Source organism: Dermacentor silvarum, chromosome 10 (assembly GCF_013339745.2).
Source record: "Dermacentor silvarum isolate Dsil-2018 chromosome 10, BIME_Dsil_1.4, whole genome shotgun sequence".
NCBI classification, from domain to species: Eukaryota; Metazoa; Arthropoda; class Arachnida; order Ixodida; family Ixodidae; genus Dermacentor; species Dermacentor silvarum.
In genome coordinates this window covers 4,105,461-4,131,723 of record NC_051163.1, presented here as the reverse complement: position 1 = coordinate 4,131,723, position 26,263 = coordinate 4,105,461, and the positions used below count along the sequence as shown (strand labels likewise).

The 26,263-nt window shown below is 44.7% G+C and overlaps 1 protein-coding gene across 18 annotated transcripts in view; it reads left to right on the top strand.

The window, feature by feature from the left end:
* Nucleotides 1–26,263, top strand: part of LOC119466381 (serine/threonine-protein kinase WNK1-like) — a 420,835-nt gene that overhangs the window by 92,608 nt on the left and 301,964 nt on the right. For all 18 annotated transcript variants that reach the window (XM_049657238.1, XM_049657241.1, XM_049657234.1 and 15 more), the window contains 3 exons: nt 1,100–1,490; nt 14,535–14,692; nt 16,007–16,095. In XM_049657238.1, the coding sequence (XP_049513195.1) occupies nt 1,100–1,490; nt 14,535–14,692; nt 16,007–16,095 (638 nt within the window). The remainder of the gene's footprint in view (nt 1–1,099; nt 1,491–14,534; nt 14,693–16,006; nt 16,096–26,263) is intronic.

The window sequence follows — 26,263 nt, the reverse complement described above, 5'->3', positions numbered from 1 at the left end:
ATGATGCGTTTTTCAGCCTTTGTACTCACTGGTGCGCTGTGCATTTCGGAAGCCATGCGCAGGCTTCACAACGGCAGCACTAGATGGCGCCGAGTGTTCTTAGGGAAGTGTGAAAGAGGAGTCCTGCTGCAGTACACGCGTTGCTGGAATGTATTTCCGTGCGGCTGCAAGCACGCTCCCGCATGACGCGCCGATTCATTCTGCCTGACGCATGTATGGAACCACGTGTCACTGACGTCACGCTGGTTCTACTTACTGCTGTGGAAATAAAGATGGGGCTCTTTCGCTGGCCTGATGGTTGGACTACAGTCGCCTCCAGTCTTTGGCCGACCACGCACTGATAGCTGCAGGCGCCGCAATGACACACGCCTCATACATAACTTATTTTGACGGTGGCAATACGTTGTGTGTATATTGATTCATTGCTAACACATTACCGTCGACATTCATTGTGAAATAAGTTCTGCTGAATTTTTTACTTCATGAGTACAAGTTGCCATCAAAAAGCAATGAACATGAATTATTAGCTGCTTACCCACGGAAGAATTGCAAGTTAAAGTAATTAAGTTAGAATAATTTGAGTAGTCAAGTGCAGGCCTTTGATTGTAGGGACACATTAGGTTGTGTGGTACTCCAGTCACATCAGCCTTTCCTGCTGTGCGTGTGCACACCTAAGGGAATTTTTTCGGATGCAAGTTCTGCGTAGGCCCTGCAGATGTACCCCAGCCAAAGCTTTTAGAGCAAATGAAATATTTTGTGAAGCTACCACTTGATGCATTGTGAATCACGAAATGTTATTTCCAGAATAAATAAACTAATTGTAAGTGTACAGTTTCTTGCCTTCGTCGTCATTTCGTGCTCGCTTTCTTATTTCTGTCATTGGATGGTGGTTTTCTCAGACACTTCCTAATATGTCAAGGCATTAATTGAGGCTAGTTGGTCTCTCGTACTGGGAGCTTCAGTAGCGCAAAAAAGACAGGGACAGGCATGTGTGTGTCATTTCTATATCTGTGTCTCGTCTTTTTAGCGTTATTGAGGTTCCCGTTTCCTAATATGTATTACCAAGTAACTGTAATAAGGCTGCCATGTTTTTGCACAGGAACGACTGAACAAGAGTGAGCGGCAGCGCTTTCGCGAAGAGGCTGAGATGCTGAAGGGCCTTCAGCACCCCAATATCGTGCGCTTCTTCGACTACTGGGAGGTGAACACAGCGAAGCGCAAGTTCCTGGTGCTTATCACAGAGCTCATGACATCAGGCACGCTCAAGACATACCTACGCCGCTTCAAGAAGATCAATATGAAAGTGCTGAAGTCGTGGTGCCGCCAAATTCTCAAGGGCCTGCACTTCCTGCACTCGCGGCCGCCACCCATCATTCACCGTGACCTCAAGTGTGACAACATCTTCATCACGGGCACCACAGGCTCGGTCAAGATTGGAGACCTGGGCCTGGCCACCCTAAAGAACCGCTCGTTTGCCAAGAGTGTCATTGGTGAGTTTGAACAAAACCTTTGTTATTATCAGTCGAGACACATTTACGAGGTGATTGGGCGCTCCCACCTATCTAATGGCCTAGCTTGATTTGCCTTAGGCACACTTTTACAGCAGTAGGGGTTTTACAAAACTAATTTTTAATGCCTTCAAAGCATACAAGGGGGGCTTCAAACAAAAATGTGTGAACATGATGAAACTAGTAGGCTCTAAAAAACTGCAGTCAAAGTCCAGTTTTTCTGACTTCCTAGGGACCACAGTAATGTCCCAAAACTTCGGCAGTCTAAAAAAAAAATGAATGCATGCCTTTTACTGCTGCAAAGGGCTCCAAACTTGAAAAAACAATTACAGACTCCCTAAGCGTCGTAAAAGCAATAATGTCACTCCGCAAACACAAAAATTCTGTACCTAGTGAGCTGTCTTCTGTTCTGTGCACAGTGTATATGTCTAACAGGCATGTCAGTATATTCTAGGTGACTGGCCACAGAGGCATTGAGTGTAATATGCTGGCAGACCAGTTTGCCACATCAATTGCATCGCACGGTATTGATCCTACCGCTGCTGTACCTGCCACAGATCTGAAGCCTTTCCTACAAATGAAGCTGAGACACCACTGGCAACGCATGCGGGACGCTGAAACAAATAATAAGCTACATGTAATTAAGCCACAGTTAGGTTTCTGGCCCTCCCCAACGAAACACGATGAACTAATGTCCTTTTCTGTTGACTCGGGATAGGACACACATATGGCACCCACAATTTTCTGCTGACTGGTAATTAACCTCCCACCCGTGGTAAATATTGTGAGAGGCTGACTGACCTCCACATCCTCCTTGAGTGTCGGGAAGCAGAAGCTGAGAGAAACACTTTCCTCTAGCAGCATATACGTCTCCATCCGGTACTTGGTGCATAACGGTTTTTTGACACCAAAGCAGTTTTCGTGAATGATGGTCTATTAAATGTTGTTAGCCCAAGAAATTTGTAGTGCATCCTGTCGCCAGAGGATGCTGCTACGATAATAATGTTCTGTATAGAGCATACCTATTTGGGTTGCAGGGGGCTCTGTCAAGACACAATAGTGCTTGGGACGTATTTTGTATTTACACTGCAGTCCACTTATAACGATATTAAGAACAAAAAATCCCATTGTTATAACCGATTTCGCTACATCTGGACTGCCGTTAAACAAGTTATAATAAAAAAAGCGACCATACTTTTAAAGCTCCGAAACTAAATTTGCACTTGCACTTAAAATAGACATTGTATGAAGTAGGTAGTAAAAATATAACATTTATTTATACCTTTAAGCAGCGTGTCAAGCGTTTTAGGCGCACTGAAATGGTCGGAAATCTGCACTTGCTTTCGTGGGAGTTTAGGTTCACAACTGTGGGGTGCATTGCGTTCAGCTGCTGCGCGAACACTGATGGCAATAATTTAGCTTGCATGAAATCAATAAGCGACTCAGTTAGGTACGGTGTCAAAGATGGGCCAGTGTCGATCTTCTCATCATTGCCACTGCTGTTGTCACCTCCATCGCATAATGCCGCTGTCTGCCTTGACAATGCCACCGTCTGTGTCACAACAACGATCGCCCCGTCTTAACGTATCCAAGCCATGGTTTTTCATAAAGCACTTCATGCGTTGAAAAACAAAAAGAAATGCTTCTGGAGGGCTGCCAAGGGTGCCAAAACAACTAAATCTTGGGATAGGCATAAATCCTGCGATAAAGCCTACTGCAGTGCTCTTTGTCAAGCAAAGCATGAATACTTTCATAAAAAATAACCCTAAGAAGTTCTGGAAAATTATCTCCCCTTCAGATCGTATTCTCCCACAGGTCGATAGTTCCGGTCTGCCTGTAGCACACGAGCATTGCAGCCCAGTTTTTAACAACTTTACAGCCTTAGTTACAAAGAAAGTCCATTCTAATATGCTACCACTGGCCAAATGAGGTCACCGGTGTATAGCGCCTATTACTAGTCTAGTATAACAGCTGCCAGTATCACTGCTTGATTAGCAGTGATTGATGGTATTAACTCTAAAATATCAGAACATACGGTAGTCCGTTCTGCTATAATCCTTAGCCATATATTTCAACAGTTACTCTCCACAATAGAGCTTTCGTTTGCTTGAAAAGTTGAAAAAAAACCATACCAATCTTCAAGTCTGGTGACAAGAGCAATGTAACTACTGCTCCATATCACTACGAAGTGTTCCTTTCAAGTTACTTGAACATATCTTATTGTCTAATGTTGTTCACTACATAAACAGTAATGTATTTCTCGGTGTATATGTTGTGCCTTTGTATAAGATGAAGACTACGACACCCTCTTGGACTTTGCCCCGTTGGCTTAGCCCACTTTGGCTGAGTCAACCTTGCTACTTGGCCTTGGTTAGCCATCTTTGGAGGCTGGCCTCGGTCTTTAGGAGGGGGGGAATGTCGGGATCAAGGTGCCTTCCTGCACCTCGTCCCCCAGCTCGTGCGTGGCACTTAGCTCAATCTCCGGGAACCGCCGCCGTAACGGCAACATGGCAGACATGGCTAGCGCGCCGGACCTACGTTCCCGCGCAAACCGTCCAAACCGTGTTGGCGAACTGACTCCGGAGCCTTCTCTGCGCCGCGTCGGAGAGTCGACGAACCCTGCCGTAGTGCCTTTGTGCATTGCGGAGTGGAGGAGATTCGTGCCCTTTCCTGACCGTCTCTCGTAGAGTAAGCCTTGTGCCAACCCATCTCCACAACCTCCAGCAGGACGTCGCCACTTACCATTTTCGTTACTTTATAGCCAGGGCCTGTGGTATCTGTCACGCATTTGGCCGCTAGAAATGGGGATATCACTTCGACAGTTTTTGTTTCATGCTCACTATGTATAATGTGGTACCTAGGGAATGTTTCCTTCGGTTGTACGAAGAAGTTGAAAGATTTATTGATGCTTGAGGGAGCGATCAGGAAGTGCAATTGGATGCCACGTTGAAGCTATAATATTCGGCGTAATAATATTCGGCAGGCATACCAACCGCCCCCCACAAAGCCCAACTAGGGGACGCGACAGGATTGAAGTAGTCAGTCATCATCACGCCAGCAGGACATGCCCGCTATAACCAAATATGAATAAGCTAGGTTGCTTATGTCACTCAAGGCTAACCCTCGCGGCCTGGAAAATCTGAAGTGAAACGAAATGAAAAAAAGATGGGAAAGATCGAAAGTGATAGAAAAAGACGAAGATTAGTGAGGAGAACAGGAGAAGGCAACTACCAATTTCCCCACGGCGGGTCAGTGCAGGGGTGTCGTCTACGTGAAGCGGAGGCCAAAGACCTGTGTTGCCTCCGCGGAGAGGTCTCAAAGGTCCAAACACTCAGCATCGGCTCAACCCCCAGGATCCCCTTTTCCCTGGACATGACAAAGCCACACAGGCGAGAGGGTCCAACTCCCACGTGCTCGGGTCCATGGCATTGCAACACACCAAATGCCTGCTGAAGCAGACCCATTTGATGTTGCACTTTTATCGTATGTCCCGCCGAGGGCGCAATCAAACCAAAGACTGTGGTGCAACGGCCTTGGAATCCTGTTCGAGCCAATAACAAATGGTCATAAAATGAAAAAATAAATAAATCAGTAGGGAATATGGCCCCAGGATACGCAGCCATAGCGAAATTGAGGCATGCCATACGTGCAAGCAAACTCAGCGGTGCATCCCTGTCAGAAAAACAAAATGGGTAAGAAACTTCCATTTACCAGTTGTTTCATCAATAGAAGAGATTCCGTCAGTTCTTGCCCGTTTCGCAAAGAGAGGGGGCAGTATCCGAGTGTCCGGCTGTAAACAAAGTAATTGCACGGGAGAGCTGTAGGGATGAGCATCTTGCTGTGGCACTTTCAGTGATCATAAGCGACATCAAAGTAACTTTTTCCGGCAGCTGTAACTCGAACGCCAGCATGCCGTTCATAAAGTGCGCAAGTGCAGGCGTGAGCACATGGCTGTGAACTAGGCAAAGCGGGAGTACTCGACCAATATATATAAAAACAAGTAGAACCGACGACATTTCAGTTCCCGCTCTAAAATCGAATGGCACTGCTATAACGACAGATGCTGAAAGGTTCAAGTGTTTAATCTTTATTTTAAATCGGTGTTTTCGGAGAGACTAATGACTGACGCAACCACATCACTTCCTCCTAACTGTGCAATGTTCTGGGGCCACTATTATTCCTCATATATAATAATGGCATTGTAGATGACATACAGTCCCCCATGAAACTCTTTGCAGATGACTGTGTTCTTTACAGAAAAATAAATTCACCATCAGAGGTAACAATTTTGCAGAGGGACCTTGATAAAATGACAGTTGCATGCCTGCAATAAACATTGATATACATGGTATCCACTGTCTTTTGCGGGAATTGAAAACTTCTAAATCTATGGGTCCCTGATAGAATTTCTTCCTATGTTCTAAAGAAATGTCATGGCATTATTGCACAATACCTCTGCATTTTATTTCAAATCTCGTACGTGACTGGGTTGGTTCCACAGGAGTGGAAACTTGCGGCTGTTAATCCTATCTTTAAATCTGGAGACAAGAAACTGATGGAAAATTATAGGTCTATATCCCAACTTCAGTATCCTGCAAAGTTTTTGAGCATATATTGTAAATAGTCAATTATTTAAATACCTTAAGTCGAATAACTTTTTACCGCCTCCCAGCATGGATTTCATAACAGTTACTCATGCAACACACAATTAGTTGAATTCCAACACTTTATAGGTAACTCCCTTGACAAGAACGAACATGTAGATGCATTATTAATGCATTATTTGCAGATGCATTAATTTGCATGCAGGTGATTCAAGCTACAGCATTCAGCAAGACCACAAACATGTACTTGCACAATTTACAATAAGGTATCACATTTTCCCTCTATAAAAGTTTGACATCTGCATACAATGCTCTTGAACAATACATGCACTTTACAAAGTCACTCAAAAAACAAATGCCTTAGCATAAAACCTGGTGGGACAGCTGAAGTTGATGGATAAAGGAATTGATTGTGTGGGCCATCATGAACATAATTCAGCCACGAGGAAACTTGTGTAGCAGTTCTTCCTGTACTGCAAGCCGCAGGCACCCAAGCTCAGACACCCTGCCTGGGTCAGCAGAGTAACCATGATCCTGTGAAATTGCTTCTGTGAGTGGTTCACTGGCTGCAGGGCTTCTCTGAGGGGCAGTGAAGTCAATTACATCGATGGAGGAGGGTTTTTCAGAGGAGCATACAAAGAGAATTTCTGTGTGTTCCAATAGAAAGCAATTTCCGCTTTCAATGTCCTTGACCTCATTACGAACTATCAGACGCTTCAATACTGCTGCAAACTGCTTTGCTGTTGGGTTGTCATTGCAGCCCCCAAATGATTTTATTGCAGCAAAAAGTAACTCAAGGTGGTCCTGACTGAGCTTGGAAGTCAGAAGATATGCCAATAGGCCATTTTCTGTAACCAAGTGGTTGTATAGATGGTTGTGTAAGCACACCACAAAGCGAATGAAGCCTGTCTTTTGGTTGGTCCCTGTCATTAGTTTACCAGCTGCAGACTCCCTAAGTGAGTAAAGTAGGCCTTCAGTTCTTTGACATAGCAGTGACAGGAGCCACATTTTCAGGACACAGTGGCCTTTTCTATTCTTCTTGCCTTGGATGTCTTGAATTTAAAATGTCAAATGCGGTGTTGACATGTCTGATAAACTCTTCTGTTGGCAAGGAATTTGAAAACTTTGGAATTTTTTGAGCTCTGCAGTCACTAAGAGTATCTGCTACCGATTGACTTAACGTTTGAGCCAACAATGAGACTTTCATGGGCTGGTTTTTCCAGTTAATATGTGCCTGTCTAAGTTTGTTTGCCAAATGTAGGCCCTCTGTGTACTGGATTTCATGCAGCTCATCAATGTGTTTCGACAATATGAACTGTTTGTTCGTATCACAATAGCCTTTTTATCAAACAGGGTGTGCCGCAGTAGCTTGAACATGTGACAGGGATTCAACATGGCAAAGAGAAGCTTTTTTTTTTTTGTCACTGGATGTGGAAAAGAAGCACATGGAAAGAAGCTTAGTCAGGTCCATCTTGCAGCCAAGGCTGTGCAGCAATGACAAATTCGCTGCAGCGCCATCGCAGGTCAAACTCACAATGTGTCCAACTTTTTCGTGAGCGAAGCTAGCAGCTTGCAGCACCAAATTGCGCCTCTGCTCACCACCAAGGCCATGCACTAGAAAGTAGCCAATCGGCAGCTTCCATCTGCCATTGATTGGAACAAGCATTAAAACAAATATATCTTTGGCAACTGAAAAGCTGTCATCACTGACATCGATGCCCATGTCAACATATCCATGGAACCTTTTTCCATCCCACACCACTTCTCTGAATGGCCATCTCATCCACAACCAGATTGCAGGATGTGGAGAGTCCTGCTTTACCTTCATAGCCAGTGCAGTCATTGGGGCAAAGTTCAATCACTCCCCAATGCTGCCCTGTGGCCGATTGTGACTCTTCGCGCACTGAATCCCTCGATTGCGTCTTTTCCGTGAGCCAGATGCTTGACATCACCGACGAACAGTGTCTGGACGGCTATTTAAGAGAAATAATCGAGCACCTGCAACCCTCTCCCACCTCTGTGTGCACGTTCACCCTGATCCTTATATCGGCGCAACGTGTACCCTGACGGTCCTTCTGCTAGTTATACCATCCCACCTGCGCTCCACAGTTCTTCGCAAGCTTCACGACGCCCCAACCGCTGGCCACCCTGGTGCTACTCGGACAAATGACCTCGTGCGCCGTCGCTTCTATTGGCCTGGCCTAGCCCGCTCAGTGCGGCATTATGTGAGCGCCTGTGAGCTTTGTAAACGGGGTAAGAAACCAACTACACCTCCTGCGGGTACCTTCAGCCCATCGACATCCCCCCTGAGCCCTTCTTTCCATGTAGGATTAGACCTTTTCGGACCATTTCCTACGTCTGCGTCAGGAAACAAATGGGTTGCCGTCGCTGTCAATTACACGACGCGCTACACAATGACGCGAGCGCTGGCGACCAGCTGTGCTACAGACATGGCACATGTTCTCCTCCATGACGTAATGTTAGTCCATGGTGCCTCACGTCAATTGCTGACTGACCAAGGCCGTACCTTCCTGTCGAAAGTCATCGACAATATCCTGCGCTGCTGCTCCACGCAGCACAAATTTCACCACGTCACACCATCGCCAAACAAAGGGGCCCACCGAGCACTTGAAACGGACTTTAACAGATATGCTTTCCAAGTACGTCTCGGCTGACCACCGTGATTGGGACCTTTCACTGCCATACGTGTTGTTCGCATACAAATCCTCCTGCCACAACACTGCTGGATACACTCCCTTTTACCTTTTGTTCGGACGGGAACCAACTTAACTGTTTCTTCTCCTGCAACTTTGACTAGTTAATATCGAAGCGACGCCATTGCCCGGGCTGATTACGTGTGGGAGATAGCCCGTAGTAGACTGCTGCTTCTCAAAGCAATCAGAAGTGCCTTTACAACAAGCGACACTGCGACAAACGTTTTGCTCCGGGTGCCCTCCTGCTCCTTTGCACCCCCTCCCAACGTGTGGGCTTTCTGAAAAACTCTGTCCTGGCTACACGGGCCCATACCGCGTCCTTCGACAAGTGACTGATGTCACGTACGAGATTGTGTCCGCCAGTCCTACAACATCTTCTGGTCCGTTGCCCACCGACGTTGTCCATGTTTCGAGACTTAAGGATTACCACCCTTCCTCTGCTGCGGATCCTTAGTGGCACAGGGTCGGCACATCTGCCGCCGGGGGTCATGCTACGGGCTTTTCGAAGATGATGATGTAGACACTTGGATTTAGTGGGACGTACCCATAAGCGGTCTGGAACTACCTATTTTCAACCAGTAGGCATGGTCCGTTACTAGACTAGCTTCAGTTGTAAAACTCTCTGCCCGTGCGCTTACCGCCGCTGTCGCCACTCCTTGGGCAGCCGCCAGATGGCGGCGCCGTTCAATCGCGCTCCACTGTAGACGCCTCGCCGCAGCCTTGAGCTCGTGCGGACGATCAGCTTGCGCGTGTTTCACGCTCACTGGCGTTCTCCCTATAGTCCGAATTAGTGACACCATGCAAAATTGGTATCCACCTACAGTGATAACATATGTCGGGCTAGTTGGTTCATACTGAAAGAATGGTGAACTGCACAATAGGAAGAAATGCATACGACGAAGCGCAGAAGCTGCGTTTTTAAGTGTCGTGTGTTTCTTCCTGCGGCCTAAATCTTTCACGCAGTTTACTTTTCCCATACAGCAGCTTGGCACGTTTTCTCACAGCTGTTACTTGCTTAACGCTTTGGTCTGGGGCAGTTGTATGCCAGCTAGCGAGACCAAATTTGTTATCCACAAAAATAACAGCACAACTTTCTTGTAAACTAATGAATGCTTTATTAAAGAAAAAGAAGTAAAAAACAACTCTACGCCCCTATATATATATATATATATATATATATAGCTAAGATTTAACTATCAAAAGGGACATAATTCAGGCAAATGATTTGGGCCTACATGGAAACCAGCTCCACCTACAGCAGCTTGGCACGTTTCCTCGCTGCCTTTACTTCAAGACTGGATCTCCGCCGCTGCTCCAGGAACCTTGCCTAAGAATGCATCTTTATGCAAGGCATGCGTGTATGCATGCCCGTGACTAAATAGAAAGCATGAGGAATCGCTCTCTCCAATGCCGAGCGAAGTGTCACATTGCTGGGAGCACACAAGAAGTGACGCGCCGAACTGTCGACATTGTTTGATAGCTGCTTGTTGCACGTGCACAGCACTTCGCAGCACTTCGGCATCGTCTGCTAATATCCTTAACAAACGCGGCACAAAGGCTACAGTTTCGTGGATGACATGCTTCCTGAAATCCGCTGTCAACAACCAACCACAGAATACACCAACGCTGCACCGCGTGTTTCGTCCGGCCAGTTCGCGTAGCCGGCTAGTGTGGAAGTGAAGCTAGGTGCGACGGCAGCGCCTTGAAGGCGCGGGCGTGTGGTGGTTCCGTTCAACGCCGCCGAGTTTTACAACTGAAGCTAGTTTAGTAACATTGGGCATGGTCATTCTTTTTCCCAACTACATGGAATGGCCCTTTCCAATGAATGAGCAACGTGTTTTTTGTCACTGGGAACAAGTTCAATGCTCGATCTCCGACGTTCAATTGGCGGCGCTTGGAGCCTCTTTCAAGGTACTCCTTCTGCATATTCTGATCTCCCAACAAGTCTTGATTCACTAGTTACAACGTTTGTTCGAGACATTGCCAAAGATCAACGACGTAAGTGTTGTGCAATCTTGATCTCGTCCCTCAAGTGTTCCTTTGTCCAAAGCTCTTTTAGAATTGTAAGCGGTCCCTGCAAGTGCCTTCCATATATCAACTCGAATGGCGAGAACACAAGACTTGCTTGAGGCACTTCTCTGTACACAAACAGGAGCAGCGCAAGAAAATGGTCCCAAGCCTTAGGCGGTTCATGACACAACTAGAGCAGCACTTGCATGAGTGTGCCTTAAGGCATTGAATGATATCTTCGTACATGGGATGGGATGGCATAGAACACGCGCGTTTTATTGCGAGGAGCCCATTCATCGTGGTCAAAGTGAATCAGGATGCTTGGTTGCTTATAATCTCTTGGAGAAAGCCAATCCGAGAGAACATTTCTACCAATCCTTCCGCTGTTGTGGTTATGTCAATGGAAGGTAGAGGAACAGCATCCAGGTATCTTGAGGAAAAATCCACTGGCGTCAGTATGTACCCGTTCCCTTTAGATGAGGCAGAAGACAGAAGGCCAATAAGGACGGATGCCACTTGCTTGAAAGGCCTGTCTATTAGTAGCGTGCGTCCCACTGGTGGTTTGCTAAGTCTTGCTTTGGGAAAAGTATATTGGCAAGCGTTGAATGATCGTATGTTTCAGTGGATTTCTTGTTGCAATCTGGACCAGTAAAATATTTCAAGGACGCGGTCCATGGTCTCTTTGATGCCCTGGTGTCGAGACATTGGCTTCTTGTGTGCCTGGGATACAATTTGGGCATGCATACACTTGGCACCACTGGTTGGTGTACTGCTTGATGAAGGCAAAGCTGATAAGTTGATATACAAGACCCCTTTGTCAAAAAAAATGTATGACATGTTTTTACTACCAGGCAGCGTCTTCCCAACTTTTTTTCTGTACGCTTGTAGAGACTTGTCCTTTTCTTGTTCAGCACAAGAGATACGTCTTCATACTGATAAAGAGTTTAGATGTACTTTCGGTCTCCCTTCGTGGTCTTGGCCCCTACCACAGAAGCTGCCCCCCAATGCGGATTCGTCTCGTCAACGGATTCATTCGTCAACGGATTCATTCCCGGCTTGAAATGTTGAAAGGGCTGAAGGCGTCTTCCACTTGCAATCCTGATTCGTTGGTTGACGAGAACCAGGAACATTTTCAATGATAATATCGTACAAAGGATTTTCCAAGCATTTAGCAAAAATACACTGAAGCAATTACCACTTGGGCTTCTGGGACCTTGATACTCCGGCCATCCGCCAGTAGCATTATTGCCGAATGGACACAGTCAGGCTTGTGTCCATTCTTATTGCAGAGGAAGCTCTTGATTGGGTTTCTTTCTGTGCTTGCTTCATCCTCTCTCAGGTAGCGGTCTTCTCCGTGAATGTGAGCAAATTGTTTTGCCACTGTGCTTCCAAGAAGTTGTCCGTGGCTTCTGCGATAATCTCCTCTGTTCTGCAATTTCTTTCACGCAGGAACAGCGCTAATCAACTATGGCAGTTGTTCATGAACTACCCGGTGACCACTAAGTGACGAACCCCATCAAAAGCCTTTCCTCCATTGGAGAGTTCAAACAAGCTAAACAGCTTGGCAGCGTACTACTTGCCACTCTCCTTATCCTTGGGCTTGCTGTGGCGTAACTTTTCGCGGTAGCCATCAGCCATAAGCCTGAAACGTTTGAGCAATGCTAGTTTGATCTTGTCATAGTCCAGAGAGTCCTCCGACAACAATTGACCAAATACCCTCAACGCTTCACCATCGAGCCACAGGCTGAGAGCTGTAGCCCATTTCACTTTTGGCCAACTCTGTCCGGTGGTTACTCGTCCAAACCAATTCAAATATGCATCCAAGTCATGGCGGGTTTCATTGAACAGAGGGATCATGTTGTGCGGGTTTATGAAAACCGAGAATTCTTCCTGATTGTTTTCAAGGGAGTGAGACATGTTTACGTGGCCATCTGCTCCACCCATCTCTGCTAGCCTTATGCGCAACTGCATGATCTTTTCCTCGTGTTCTAGACTATCTTTTTTTGCCTCACATTCCACTAAACGTTTCTTACGCGCTCTGCTCTATTCCTCATCGATCTACTCTTTCAGTAGAAAGGCTTCGGCATCCTTCATTCTAGCTGTTAGTTTTTGTGCAATTCTTAGAAGACATGTGCATAGTGCAGTTCCTCAGCTGGAACAGGCTTCAAAGGGACATTGGTACAGAAAGATGTTTGGCTGGCACTTTGTGATGACAATGGCAATGACAGTTGCTTTGGTTATAAGGGTTTGCTGATCCATTCAGACGGTGGTTTTGGATTTGTATCTGATCATGACATGCAGGCAATTTTTTTTACCCATATTTTTTAAAGAATGATGCACTTTAGAATAAAGTAAATAGTACAGACATTTTGGTTTAGTTTTTAAGCAAAAATTGAAATAACCAAGCAAAACAATATGCAGCAGTTAACGTGTAATATATATGATTAGACAGGTACCAAGCAGGATCTGTGTTGTTTCCATTTTTATACAGTTAGCTGAGAGAAGCTAAACATAAAACAATCCAAAGATGATTTAAAGCAGTTTTAACGTCTGACACACAATGAGTGAATAAGGCAGCAATGTTTATTGGCATGTATTGTAACATGACAAAATGGTCACAAGAAAAGAACACTTGCAGAATCTGAAAAATGGTTTTGCTTAATTACAAGAAACTGCTTCTCCCTGTTGTGAATGTATTTAATCTAAGCCTTGTAGAAGACACTTGATGCAAAAGCTTGGTGCACGGGTGATTGTACTCCAGCTATGCTTAATAATAAGCATGGGGGATCACGACTGGGTTTCGGCAGAAGCACTCGTACACACATTGTCTGCTCCCACCAGGTGTGCTGACAGAGTGACATGTCATGACTTTGTGGCCGTGTGTTCACTTGGCTAACAATAAGGGAAGCATTTGCTGTTTTTGGCTGCACTGTGTGGAATTAGTGAAGTGGGTGTGTAGCTGCGCGCTTGATGTGTAAGGGGCATCTACAAATAATTTAAATGTTTTTCTCTCACATGAACGCAAGTTTCTTAAATGTATGTGGGAAGGTTTTCAACATTGTGCCAGAACACTGTAGCCCAAAGTTGTTCACTTATCATTTCTGATATGTACCCATTAAATTTTTGCCAATTTTTTTGAGTGATCACAGTGAGCGGAGATTGCATGAAATGTTTTTGTACATTGGCTTGTTCCTCATTTTGTTTAGAGATTTTTCTTTTTGCAAAATTCTCAGCAGCTTATGTTGACTTTATGCAATAATGCTAACATGATTGACTGCATCAGTAAACATAAACCAAACAAAGAGACATGGACAGGATGAGTGCAAAATGTCCTAATGTAATGATGGCAGTACACTGATGGGTGCTATTTTTCTGACCTGGCAGGTGCCCATGAAATGGCAAGTCTCTTTTCCTACTGCACTGGCAGAAAGTGGCTTACATACTTAGAATAAATGTGTAATTATAAAGACCTATGTGTCGCTGTCACACTGATGTAGTCATTGAACAAGGAATATGTAAAGGTTATTTTTGCGTACCCTCTTGTTTGCTTGTGAACAAAGAAAGAGGCAGGCCAGTGTGTATGGTGTGTGCACTATGCTAGGCTATAATTGCGGAGGGCCTATTTCTTGAGCGAGCCTTGCATCTAGAGGCTGCTTTTCTTTCTTGTTTGCATCAAATGCCGATGGCTTCTCATTCAGGCACTCCTGAGTTCATGGCCCCCGAGATGTATGAAGAGCACTACGATGAATCGGTGGATGTGTATGCCTTTGGCATGTGCATGCTGGAGATGGCCACATCCGAATACCCCTACTCGGAGTGCAGCGGGCCGGCCCAAATTTACAAGAAGGTCACCACGGTGAGTTGAATTTGTCTCGTCTTGGGGTTTCACATTCAGCAACCGCAGTAATGAATTAAGAGGGCATGTATGCTTGCTTGCTGGCAGCAATCTTGTGTTGTATTTCAAGTCTTGTACTTTCCAACCTGTCCTTGATGAGCATAGAATCATGAGGCGATATGTGGATTCATAAAATTTTAGAGATTTTCAAATTGTATGTTCACCAGCAAGACACATACGTTCAAGTGCCCTGCTTAGAACAATTTCCTTGGAGAGCTATTCATACCATACTCTTTCTTTTCATTTGTATTTTGTGATGATGCAATAAAATCTTTCCGTTAATGAGCACTTCAATTTGTAGTTTTGTGTTTCAATGCTATTATTCCTCTCACATTTCAAACCAACTAATTAGCCCTAGTTACTGCTTTGCTGTGCTGAAATTGCATATGTATTTACTTTTCTAGCACATTTTGTAGTTTTCAATGGGAAAAATTTGATTAGCTTGAAAGTACCTTTATGAAGAGATATTAGTGTTGTATTCTCTGATTAGCCTTCTTATTTGACACACATGCACACACTCACTCACTCACTCACTCACTCACTCACTCACTCACTCACTCACTCACTCTCTCACTCACTCCAGTTAGGTATTGGTGTACACAAAAAAAGACACATGATTTCAGTTCAAGCTATAGTAGAACCCAGGTTCCGAAATTAGGCCACTCTAAGCCTTGGTTTTGAAAAGGTGGTGCTACACTTTTCACAATATGTTTACTAGAAGCAGTAACATTGCCATAGCAAAATGGTGTGTGATTCAGTGAGTGTAAAAAAGTAGAAAACGTTTGGTCATCTGTAAAGGTTTCTCCTATATGTGCATGACTTTTAAAGTGGACTTTGTGTGTTATTGCAGGTGCTTGATAATAGAGGCACACGCCACTAGATGGAGAGCCAAAAGCAGCTTTTCTTGCACCACTTGAGATGTGAAATTGCTTTACAGCCTTGAAAGCTCTGCCTCTCCGAAAAGTGACAACTTTATTATAGCTGTTAGTGGGTAGTGTATCTGAGCACCACTCTGAGAATGAATAGGTGGTAATCTTCACTGAGTGATCAAAGAGTTAAGATGTGCTCTGGTTCCCAGTCAGTCAATCAGTAAGTGTTCCAAGAACTCGAATCTACAGAGCACAATGTCAGAGTGAGATGCTTGCGGTGAGGAGCCAGCAATGAGAGGCATATCACATACTGTAAGGTAGAACAGAAACCAGTGAAATAAATGGCAGTGGACGCAGCCTTGATTCGGTTTACCGAGCGTAAGCCAGGCCGCTCTTTCTGGTGCAGGGTGTACGGCCCCAGTGCTTTGACAAGGTGGAGAGTGCAGAGCTGCGAGACATCATTGGCCAATGCATACGGCTCAAGAAAGAGGAAAGGTGAGAGTATTGCTGGGAAGGGTCCTCCTGCAACCACATAACCAAGCCAGGAATGCCTGGTCACATTTGCCTGGCCACAGGGCCAAATCTACAATGATCATAATGCAGGAATCAGTTTGCTTGATTTCTCCTCAAGAATACTTTGAAACCAATGCCAATTTCTCAATTGTGGCTTTTGGAGTTTTGCTGTTTCCAGTTTCTATTACCATGTGTGGCTTTGCAAAAGGGAGCAAATCCTTGTGAACTGTCATTGCATGATTGAGTTGATCTATACGCAGCGTCACAATATCATATGCAAAAGGTAAGTTGGGCTAGCTAGAGTACCAGCCAGGTGCCCAACACTTGCATAGCCTGCTGCCACTAGGTTTTCTTGAAAGTCTGCGGCACATCTCGGGCAGCAGATGTCCAATCAGATACACATTTCATCACTTTGATTGCCTGTGCAAGGAGTGCGTGCTCGCATGTAGAATGTTTTAGCCAGCAGGACAACCTGCAACCTGTTGGACTAGACTTATTATTGTGTAATTGTAGTAGTACAACTCATTTAGCTCCCAGGGCTGTATTATAAAAAAAAAAGCCATAAGTTGTTGCAGCGTGGCAACAGCTCCGCGAGTAGTTGTGGGAATTGCCTACCACACAGGTTACACCGTCTTTAATATAGCCCAGTGGCTGTGCTACTGAGCTCAAGGTGGTGGGTTCCATCCTGGCCACGGGGGTCGCGTTCCAGTGGGGTTGGAATGCAAAAAAAAAAAAAAAAAAAAAAGCTTTTGTATACTCGTCATTGGGTGCACACTGAAGTACGCCAGGTGGTCAGATTTCATCCGAAGCCCCCCCCCCCCCCCCCCTTCCTTCCCTCCCTCTACTCCTGGCCTGGTAATTATATCATGGTATCATCATGTAAGACCTCAAAATTTAATTTAAATTTAGTTTTTCATCCTTGGATTTGCATGATAAGGGAAACCTGACAAGTCTTTGCTAAGCACTGCATAATGCCAGCAGTGCTGTCAACCACAGAGCACATGTTGTCAACCAGAGGCCATGCAGGTACCACGTGACATAGCTTTGAAGAAGCCCGCTTGTATTTCTAGGGAAATATATTGGTTTATTGCTTAATGGGCTCAGCTGAAGAGCATTTCCTGCAGAAACTCCATTTTCCCTAAATTGGGGCAGGTGTTGTCCGGCTTCTCTGAATTGTTGGCGATGCACTTTGCGAAAAGTGATCATCATTCAGCATGATTGCATTAGGGGGCAATGCCGCAAATGAGTATAAGTAGCTTTTACTGCCTAATGTAGCTGCAAAACAAAGGATTCACACGGCTGCACCACTCCGTCTTTCCAAGGCCAGGCAGCTGTCAATCTGGGGTGGCAGAACAAAAGGAGAGCTGAAGCAATACATTTCTTGTTTGTCACGGGCCTCATTGGACCTGTGCATAGCTGTGCAGATGGAATTGCTATCGAAACATGGTGCTACCTCCTAAAGTTGTTAGCTGGCAAGCTGCTGCATTTCCAGCAGATCTGCGTCAAACCATGTCTTTTGGATGCAAACATTGTGAGAAATTTCTTGTGGTTCGCGATAACAGATCTTGAGATGCTTTGGGGAGTCATGCTAGTGTCCTGTTTTCACAAACGTACTATGGTTTTTGGGAAATCACTAATTTGAGCAAGCACCAATACATTATGTTGTCTCGGAGTGGTGCACAGGCAGGAATGCTACAACGAGGAAAGAATGGGTTTATTGGGTGCCCTAGAAGCAACCATAGTGCCAAAAATTTCTTAAGTAATGCAGAATGTTGTATAAATGTTTTCTCATTGGAAGAAATGCTGTGCAATGTTGAACAGTCAACTTTAACATTACATGTGTATTGCCATTTGTATGTTCAAGCAATGCTATGCATACATGTCACAAATTCAGAGTAACAAACTCCACGTGGAGTAGGGGCTGTGCCATAGATGCTGCCTATCGAGAAACAGTCCTACGTGTATTTTCTTTTGAGAGTGTCACTGAACAATTGCAATCTGGTGTGTCCACAGCCACCAATAACAGGCGTGTTTAATTCACCTTTGCCATCGTGGAGCTAGACACAGCCAGACCATTTTGTTGATTTACTAGTTGCTTCACACTGCAGCCATAGCGGCTCCATTTTAGGCTCTAGAAAAAAGCACTAGGCTCTAGAGCAAGTTTTCGCCATTTGGCATTAACACGAGTATCTTTGGCCAAAGTCGTTCATCACTAACCATTATGCCAGAAGGCGATTGACATCATTATGTAAAACGGAAAATTCAACTTGGAAAAGCAACCTTATAAGCTTGAAGCGTGTTTCCAACTTAGCAGGTCCTTAGCTGCACAAAATTGCAGCTAAGAAGATTTCACTATTTTTCAGTGTATTATAAGGAAAAGGTTTGTTCCACCTTTCTTAAGTTTTGGCCTTCGGCATCCTTGAAGTTCTTGAATTGTCCTTGAATTTTAAGTCAAATGTTTTGTGTGAACCCTGTGTTTAGAGAAACAGCACTCGAGCAGACGAGCACCAAATAAACCACCCATATGAGCATTGCGTATGATCTTTTACTTAGTGCTGTTTTTACAGTATGAACGTTCACTAATTAGACAAAGTTTTCCTGCTACTGCATGCACAGTTTACTGCGCTATGTGTATGCACACTGCTCCACAGCACTTGAGCCACCGGTGCTGGTGCAGGCACCGTCATGTGTAGAGAAACTGTGCAGGTGTGCAGGGAGCACTAGAGCACTGCACGGGCCGGATTTTTAAGCCCGAGCCCGGCCCAGGCCCGCTTTACAAGGCCCGAGCCCAGCCCGGGCCCGTAATACAGAGCCCGAGCCCGGCCCGGGCCCGGGCGTACATGACCGAGACCAGCCTGGGCCCGGCCCGGGCCCGGGCGTTCATTACTAAGCTAAGCTAGAGCCCGCGTGTGCATGACCAGGCCCGGCCTGTAAAAGAAAAAAAATCTTTTTTTACTTACAGATTGTACCGTATCTTTCGGCCTCACGTTCTCGAGGTTTAATCAGCTGCAGCGTATAAGCAATAAAAGGCCGAAATCTTTGTTTCTCCTACGGGAACATCAGTAATCCGGCCCATTGCCTGTGCTGCTATTTTTCCGCTGGTGCCCATGCACTTACCTTGATTTTTACGATATGGTTCTATGATGTCATTTAGTATGCAAATATACAGGGTGTTTCATTTTAGCTGAACTAAATCTTTAAAAATTGCCTGTTGCAGATTGCACAATTATATAATAATCCTTGATCTAAACTACTCGATGAGGCGGTCATTACTTCCACGAGAAAACAGAACGCCTAATTGAAGAATTGACATAATTACGCTAATTAACTTTTTCATTAATTATTTTATGGCACATCTTTCAATTTACGAATTATAGCCGCTGAGTTCGCAGGCGCATCCACTTGGAACGAATTCTTAGGACTGAACCAGTTTCGAGATAATTTTCAAAGTGTCTGACGAAATCAATCAAATCAAATCAATTTATTCTCCAATTTAATGCTGGACGGTCATTTTGGACAAAAACTACATACGTAGCTTGACGTGACCCAAAACACCAGGCAAGACAAATGTACGTCAGCAAACAGTGTGCGCACATATACAATAATTCACATATATTTCCAGCTGTCGCTGAAATTCCTCACGGACAGAAAACAGAAAAACAGAGAATATTTTTGCGTCACGGCGAGTTGAGAGAATTGGGAAAAGTTTTAACATAATGCATTTTAAACAACACTACAATAGCAATCGTCATCATCATCAGCCTATATAAAATATACAATAGCAATACTAGCTGTACAAGACAACGCAACACCAGCTATACAACATAGCATGAGACTGAATTTTACAAGATTAACATTTGCTAAGAAAACGAAACAGGATGTACATTATATACTCAGAGCCATACACGAAGGCAGAGTAATAATCACATCAGATATTTTACAAGCTACCAACGTATGGGCTGAGTTCTTTCTTACTGAAATTATCGACATTTTTGTGTTTGTTCAAAGTGAATGGTAGGTTATGTATTAACGACTGATGCTTATAGAGTGTTCTGAAGTATGGAATTGACCATATCTCAGGATTTCTTGTGTTCGCATTAATGCGACGATGCTCTAAGGAGGATAATTGTTTTATGTACTTCCAAGATAATTCTGACATGGATGGTCTAATGGATGGTCAAAAACGCTAATTAAGTTTCTAATTATTCATTTTACGGGACATCTTTCAATCTACGAATTATAGCTGCTGAGTTCGCAAGGCGTATCCACTTGGACTGAATTCTCACGACTGAACCAGTTTCGAGATATTAATTTTCAAAGTGTCCGACGAAATGAATGGGCGTTCCAGTTAACTATTTGAGGAAAACGCTGTTTTATGCATTGAAGCACAAAAATAACTGGCCTTAGCGCTAAAATAATGCAATAGTATCGACACTGGTAATAGTGCAATCGCAAAAGCGGTAACATGAAAATGGTTTGAGGAGTGGTTCTTTGTATAATTTATTTTTCCTTACGCGGAAACAATGTTTGTTTTCGTGGAAAATAGAAATAGCGTAGCTTGCACTGCCGGCGCAATGCTAAAGAGACAGCGGAGCTGATAGGCACCTAGCTAGTCCTGGCTTTTGGGCTAGGCTAAGCACTACCAAGTCATCCCCAGCATTCCCTGTAATTTATTTATAATTGATTGATTATCGATTAGCTATTGATTAGCTTTCGATTGTCTATCACAAGATATTGGTCACGTATTGGGGCTAGGCTAAGCACTACCAAGTCACCCACAGAATTTTCCGGAATTTATTGGTTATTGATCGATTACCGACTAACTATTGATTGGCTATCAATTGCCTATCGATGACTGACTAAGTTTAAGTAGTCCCCACCATTCTTAGCTAGACTTATCCACGCTCAGCTTCGCTAGTTCATAGGTGTATGTGCCATTGCGCTTGGACCCTTTCTACAATGCTACTAGGATCGGCACATTTTTTTTTTGATTCAGCAGGCACATTGCTCCCGGCTGAAACAGCTCGGCTGTTAAAATGAGAACATCAGCTGTTTTACTATTTTCTTCGATAAGATATAGTCATCCGATAAGATCTACAGTCAATAGAGCGGTGTGGATCAGAGAACGGGGATAACCAATATTCTAGTTCACATTAAGAAGAAAAAATGAAGCTGGGCAGGCCATGTAATACGTAGGATGGATAACCGATGGACCATTAGAGCTACAGAATGGATACGAAGAGAAGGGAAGCGCAGTCGAGGACGGCAGAAAACTAGGTGGGGTGATGAAGTTAGAAAATTCGCAGGCGCAAATTGGAATCACCTATTGCAAGACAGGGTTAATTGGAGATCGCAGGGAGAGGCCTTCATCCTGCAGTGGACATAAATATAGGCTGATGATGATGATGAGTCATTTTGCACTTGTCACTTCAGCTTGGTACAGAATGCATTGAACCATGCAATGCATAACGGTCACGTGTGCTTGAAGGCCTACTTAGGTCCTTTATTGAGCGGGCCCGAGTCTGGCCCGCGCCCGTGGCTTCAAGCCCGAGTCCGGCCCGGGCCCGCGCCCTCAAGCCCGAGCCCGGCAAGAAAACGCTACGGACGAAAGCCGGACCCGGCCCGGCCCGCGGGCCGGGCCGGGTCCGGGCTTTTGGGCCGGCCAGGGCCCGTGCAGAGCTCTAGGGAGCACTGCACCCAACACTTGCACAAAGTTTCTTGGCACAATGATCATTTCTAAAGAAGATTTCAATGTTTCCTAAACAAATCTAAAGTATTTCTACATAGCCCAAAATGCCTCCAGAACTTGAATATTAATTTCATTATCAGAGTTTGATACAGCACATTGTTACGCAACAATGTACCAGACTCCATTAATTTTGATTATCTGCATTGTGATAGTGAGCATCATTCATGGCACAGCATCATGGAAATTTTGCAATACCATGCACCAGAAAAATTCAGCAGTAAATGCGAGAGAAATGCGTGAGGGGCATTGTGTTGCACTTTTTTGAGGTCCCCGATCCATGATTGAAATGGTGTTCACCATATTTGCCTAGTGTTGTTCAGAAGGTCACTCGACACATGTCCTGGCTCTTCGAGGAGTGGAGCAGACCACTGTCAGTTGCGCTGCATGTATAGAGGGTGTTTCTACAAACACTTAAAAAAGAGGAGACATGTCTTCAGGGACAGTGAGCAATACGGCTCGGCAGTGTGCTGACAGCTGGGTGACATAAGCACAGCATTGCGCTCACTGCAGCCTCCCAGTTTTGGTTTCGAGGAGCCGCAGTTCCTTAAAGTAATCACATTTTTCCAGATCCAAAAGTCGACATGGCTTGTGCGGAGAGCTCGCTTCAGTTTCCCAATTTTCATGCGGCCGCTGAAATTTAAAGTATGACAGTTAATTAATGCATTTTTGTTAATTAGCAATGAATGACCTCGTACCACCTGCCACCCACTGGTCGCCACCCCTGAAGACGTCTCCGGAGGAACCATCCTTTTATTAAGGCGAAAGCCTTAGATAACTCATGGGTCGAAAAATCCAAGGTCCGGCGTTATGGCACCAAAATTCATGGTGTCACCAGCAAAGGTTGTGTTCGAGTGCCTTAATTAACTCTGGCTTAATTAATATTGAGTTAATTAAGGCACTTGGGCCCACTACCTTTGGTGCGAGTCGAACCCATGACTTTTGGTGTTACTTAAGGCTTATTTAATTAGAGCACAGTTATTTAAGATAGCGTTAATTACGACCTATGGTGAGAGTCGAACCACCGTTTGTGGGAGAAAACAAGTATATAATAGGAAGTAGCAATGCATTTGAATAATTCATGGAGTGACCATGCCACATGGTGCCAACATGTGTAGGTGCCATCATAGTGCCACCAACAAAGATCGTTGGTATGGGTGCCTTAATTAACTCTACCTTAATTAAGATAAATAATTAAGGCACTTGAACCCATGGCCTTTGGTGGGAGTCAAACCCACAACAATTGGTGGGAGAAGACAAGCAATAGGAAGCAACAATGCATTCGAATGAGGATGTCAAGTAATTTAATGAATGTCTCGTGAGTGCACAGGCTTTCGCCGTCATCTTCTTTGGCGTATGCTAAAGTGACTGTCATCTTTTTTTTCAAAGCAGCTATTTTTAAATATTACTTAATGTCTCTGTAGAAACACCCAGTATACATACCTCTACCACGTGACCAGCTATGCACACTTTGACATTCCTAATGCTCCATTTCCTGGTGCTGCGTGGCCATTATTGGCCCTTGCGCCGTTAAACCCCATACATCATCATCGTCACTCCTAATGCTACCACAATAAAGATTCATGGACTGGTAGCATGAGATGCACCACAAATGCAGCCCTACACAGCATGCCACTGGGCACTAAGGTCAAGCAAACAACACAGAATTCACCTCGATGCTCCAGTAGAGGCACGAGCCATATGTTGCACCAGCATATCCTAAACTGTTCCAGTGCCATGAAATACCATCAAATAAGGCAATACATAATGATGATGAACAGTATCAGTTAAATATGTGCTATTGAAAATGAAAACACGAGCACAAAGGAGGGAGTTCTAAATCGCATTTTGATCAGCAGTCTTTTGACGAGCAGATGAAAAAAAAAAAAATCCCGGTGTTGATAGAAGTAAACTGCTTTGCCACTCATACCGAGTTCTGTGGCTGTTGTACAGCTCTGTCATGCATGAAGTGGGGTATTCCACTGTTGGGTGTATTCACTGTACCATCAAAATGGGGCAAAGCAACAAATGTGTATTGAGTCAACAATGCTGCCAAGTTACATCGGGTTGTTTGTGTCATTTTTCTTCCTTTTGCATATACATGAGTCTTTTTGTGTGGCAGATAAAAGGCATCGCAGAAGGTGCTCTCTTCTGCTGAGAGAAAGAAGTACAGACCAAGGCGTTATAAAACTGAAAGACTGGCCTTCAATCAATGTTGACACTAAAGCAAATCTGCATACTTCTTTAGTCAATCGAACTGCTTTTTACTACTGTCTATAAGGCAGAAAGCTTCCAAATTAGCTCGCACAAGATGATCCTAAGTTCATATGGCAGTACTCAAAATAGCATTGATGCAAAATTTGGAGTAATATGCAGTTGACAGCAGCTGCAGACAAACAATCCGTCATTCTGGTTTCATTTCACTGTTTTTAAAAGCTTCTGCTCACCGAACCTCTCAAAAGGTTCTGCTTTACTTAACTTTCAGCAGTAGCTGACACTCAGTAGTGCGACAAACGGATTTCACTGTGCGTCAGTTATCTCACTGACACCATTTGTGTCTTGACTAAGCACAACTTCCTAAAATTCTGTGATGGCAGCTTTCAGTGCAGCCAAGGTCAATTCACAAGGTCGCAAAGGTGATGTTGAAATGCGATTCCAAACCAATGGGCAGTGAAATCAATTATGGTCATATGATTGAAGCGCGACTACATTTCGTGGGGCAAAACGCCAGGTGATGAAAATTATTCTTCCATTACGTCTCTAATGGAAACATTTGAAAAAGTACAGACAATGTAATTAGGATAAGAAAATGTGAAGTCAAGAGCTGTTTTCTTCCATCTGCAAATAATTATGAGTATGAAACTATGCAGGTTTTCTGCAGTTTGCTCGTGACAATGCGTGCTGAGATACGCCAAGATTGTATTACTGTATTTAACACTGTAATGTCGTCAAAACTCTACCCACCACGGTTGCTCAGTTAGCTAAGGCGTTTTCACTGCTGAGCACGAGATCGTGGGATCGAATCCCGGCCGCGGCAGCAGCATTTCGATAGAGGCGAAATGCAAAAATGCCCGTGTGCTTGCATTATAGTGCACATTAAAGAACCCCAGATGGTCGAACTTATTCCGGAGCCCTCCACTACAGCGTGCCTCATAATCGTAACTGGTTTTGGCATGTGAAACTCCAGAAAGAAGAAGTCGTCAAAACTCTCTTATGCATAGCCATAAAAATTGATGGCAATATATACAGTAGAACCCCGCTGATACGATTTTCACGGGACCGTTAAAAAAAACGTAAGAGCCGGGAAACGCAAGAGCCGGGAAACAGGAAAAATTGAGAAATGAGAGTAGTGTTGAATTGCACACATTATTATTTTAATTCTTACGCATGAAAAAAAGTCGTAGTTTCGCCCGACAGCCGAAGTATCGATTGCGATAGCAAATTAGTAGACAGCTATACAAAGTAAGAATAGTAGTTTTATCGTCCGTATAAACTTGTATAAACATTCACTTATTAACTATATTAACAAGCATGGTGTCAGCGCCCACACGTAAACATGAACACATCGCACTCGATGAGCGCAAACGCGCGCTGTCAAACGCTGGCGTGAGGAATTTAAGCACCGCTGCAGAAGCGAGCGAAGTGACCTTCGTGCTGTTGTCTATCGCTTCAACGCAAACTGAGCGCCGAGAAGACACAGCACGCACAAAGCTACGAGTCGCCGACGCACCTACACTGTGTAGACTCTGCCCCCAACGTAGATCGCTTTCAAGATACGGACAGCGCGCCGCCGCGCAGTACGCTGTTGATGCCAGAATACAGTACAACGCCGCCCCGCTATCACTCCCCCCTCGCTCCCTCGCCGGTGCCTCGAGCGCAACGGAAGAAGGCGCGCTTCCTCCCTGCTTTTCTTTCTATCGCGCGCGAGATTTAGATGCGGTCGTCGGCTCCCCTCGTACACTTTTACTCACACATACAGCATACGGCGCGCGGCGACAGCGTTATCGCCCTTGGACTCTATAGGAACATCTATGAGCCAAAACCAATTTTAGGGCTGCAACGCGTCGTAGACACCATCTTTAGATAGCAATTGCGGATCTCAAGGGCCATACTTTTGCTGGTGGAAACCGAAAATATGTCATAGTTGTTGCCCCCGGCACTTTGGGCGGCCAATGCCATCGTAAAGCAACCAAGCCAAGCGACATGAAAAGTCAAAATGGCTGCTCGGGCCGCCGCGAGGTGGCAGTTCTCAACGTATGATGTGGGAACGGTCCCACAGTTGCGAAGTAACAGCGGGGTTACCAATGCATTGGGTTCTATGATAGCTGTGCCGGGACCGGCCGAAAACGACGTAACAGCGGGGTTCTACTTATAATGTTAACCTTATAAGATTTGTTCAGTAAC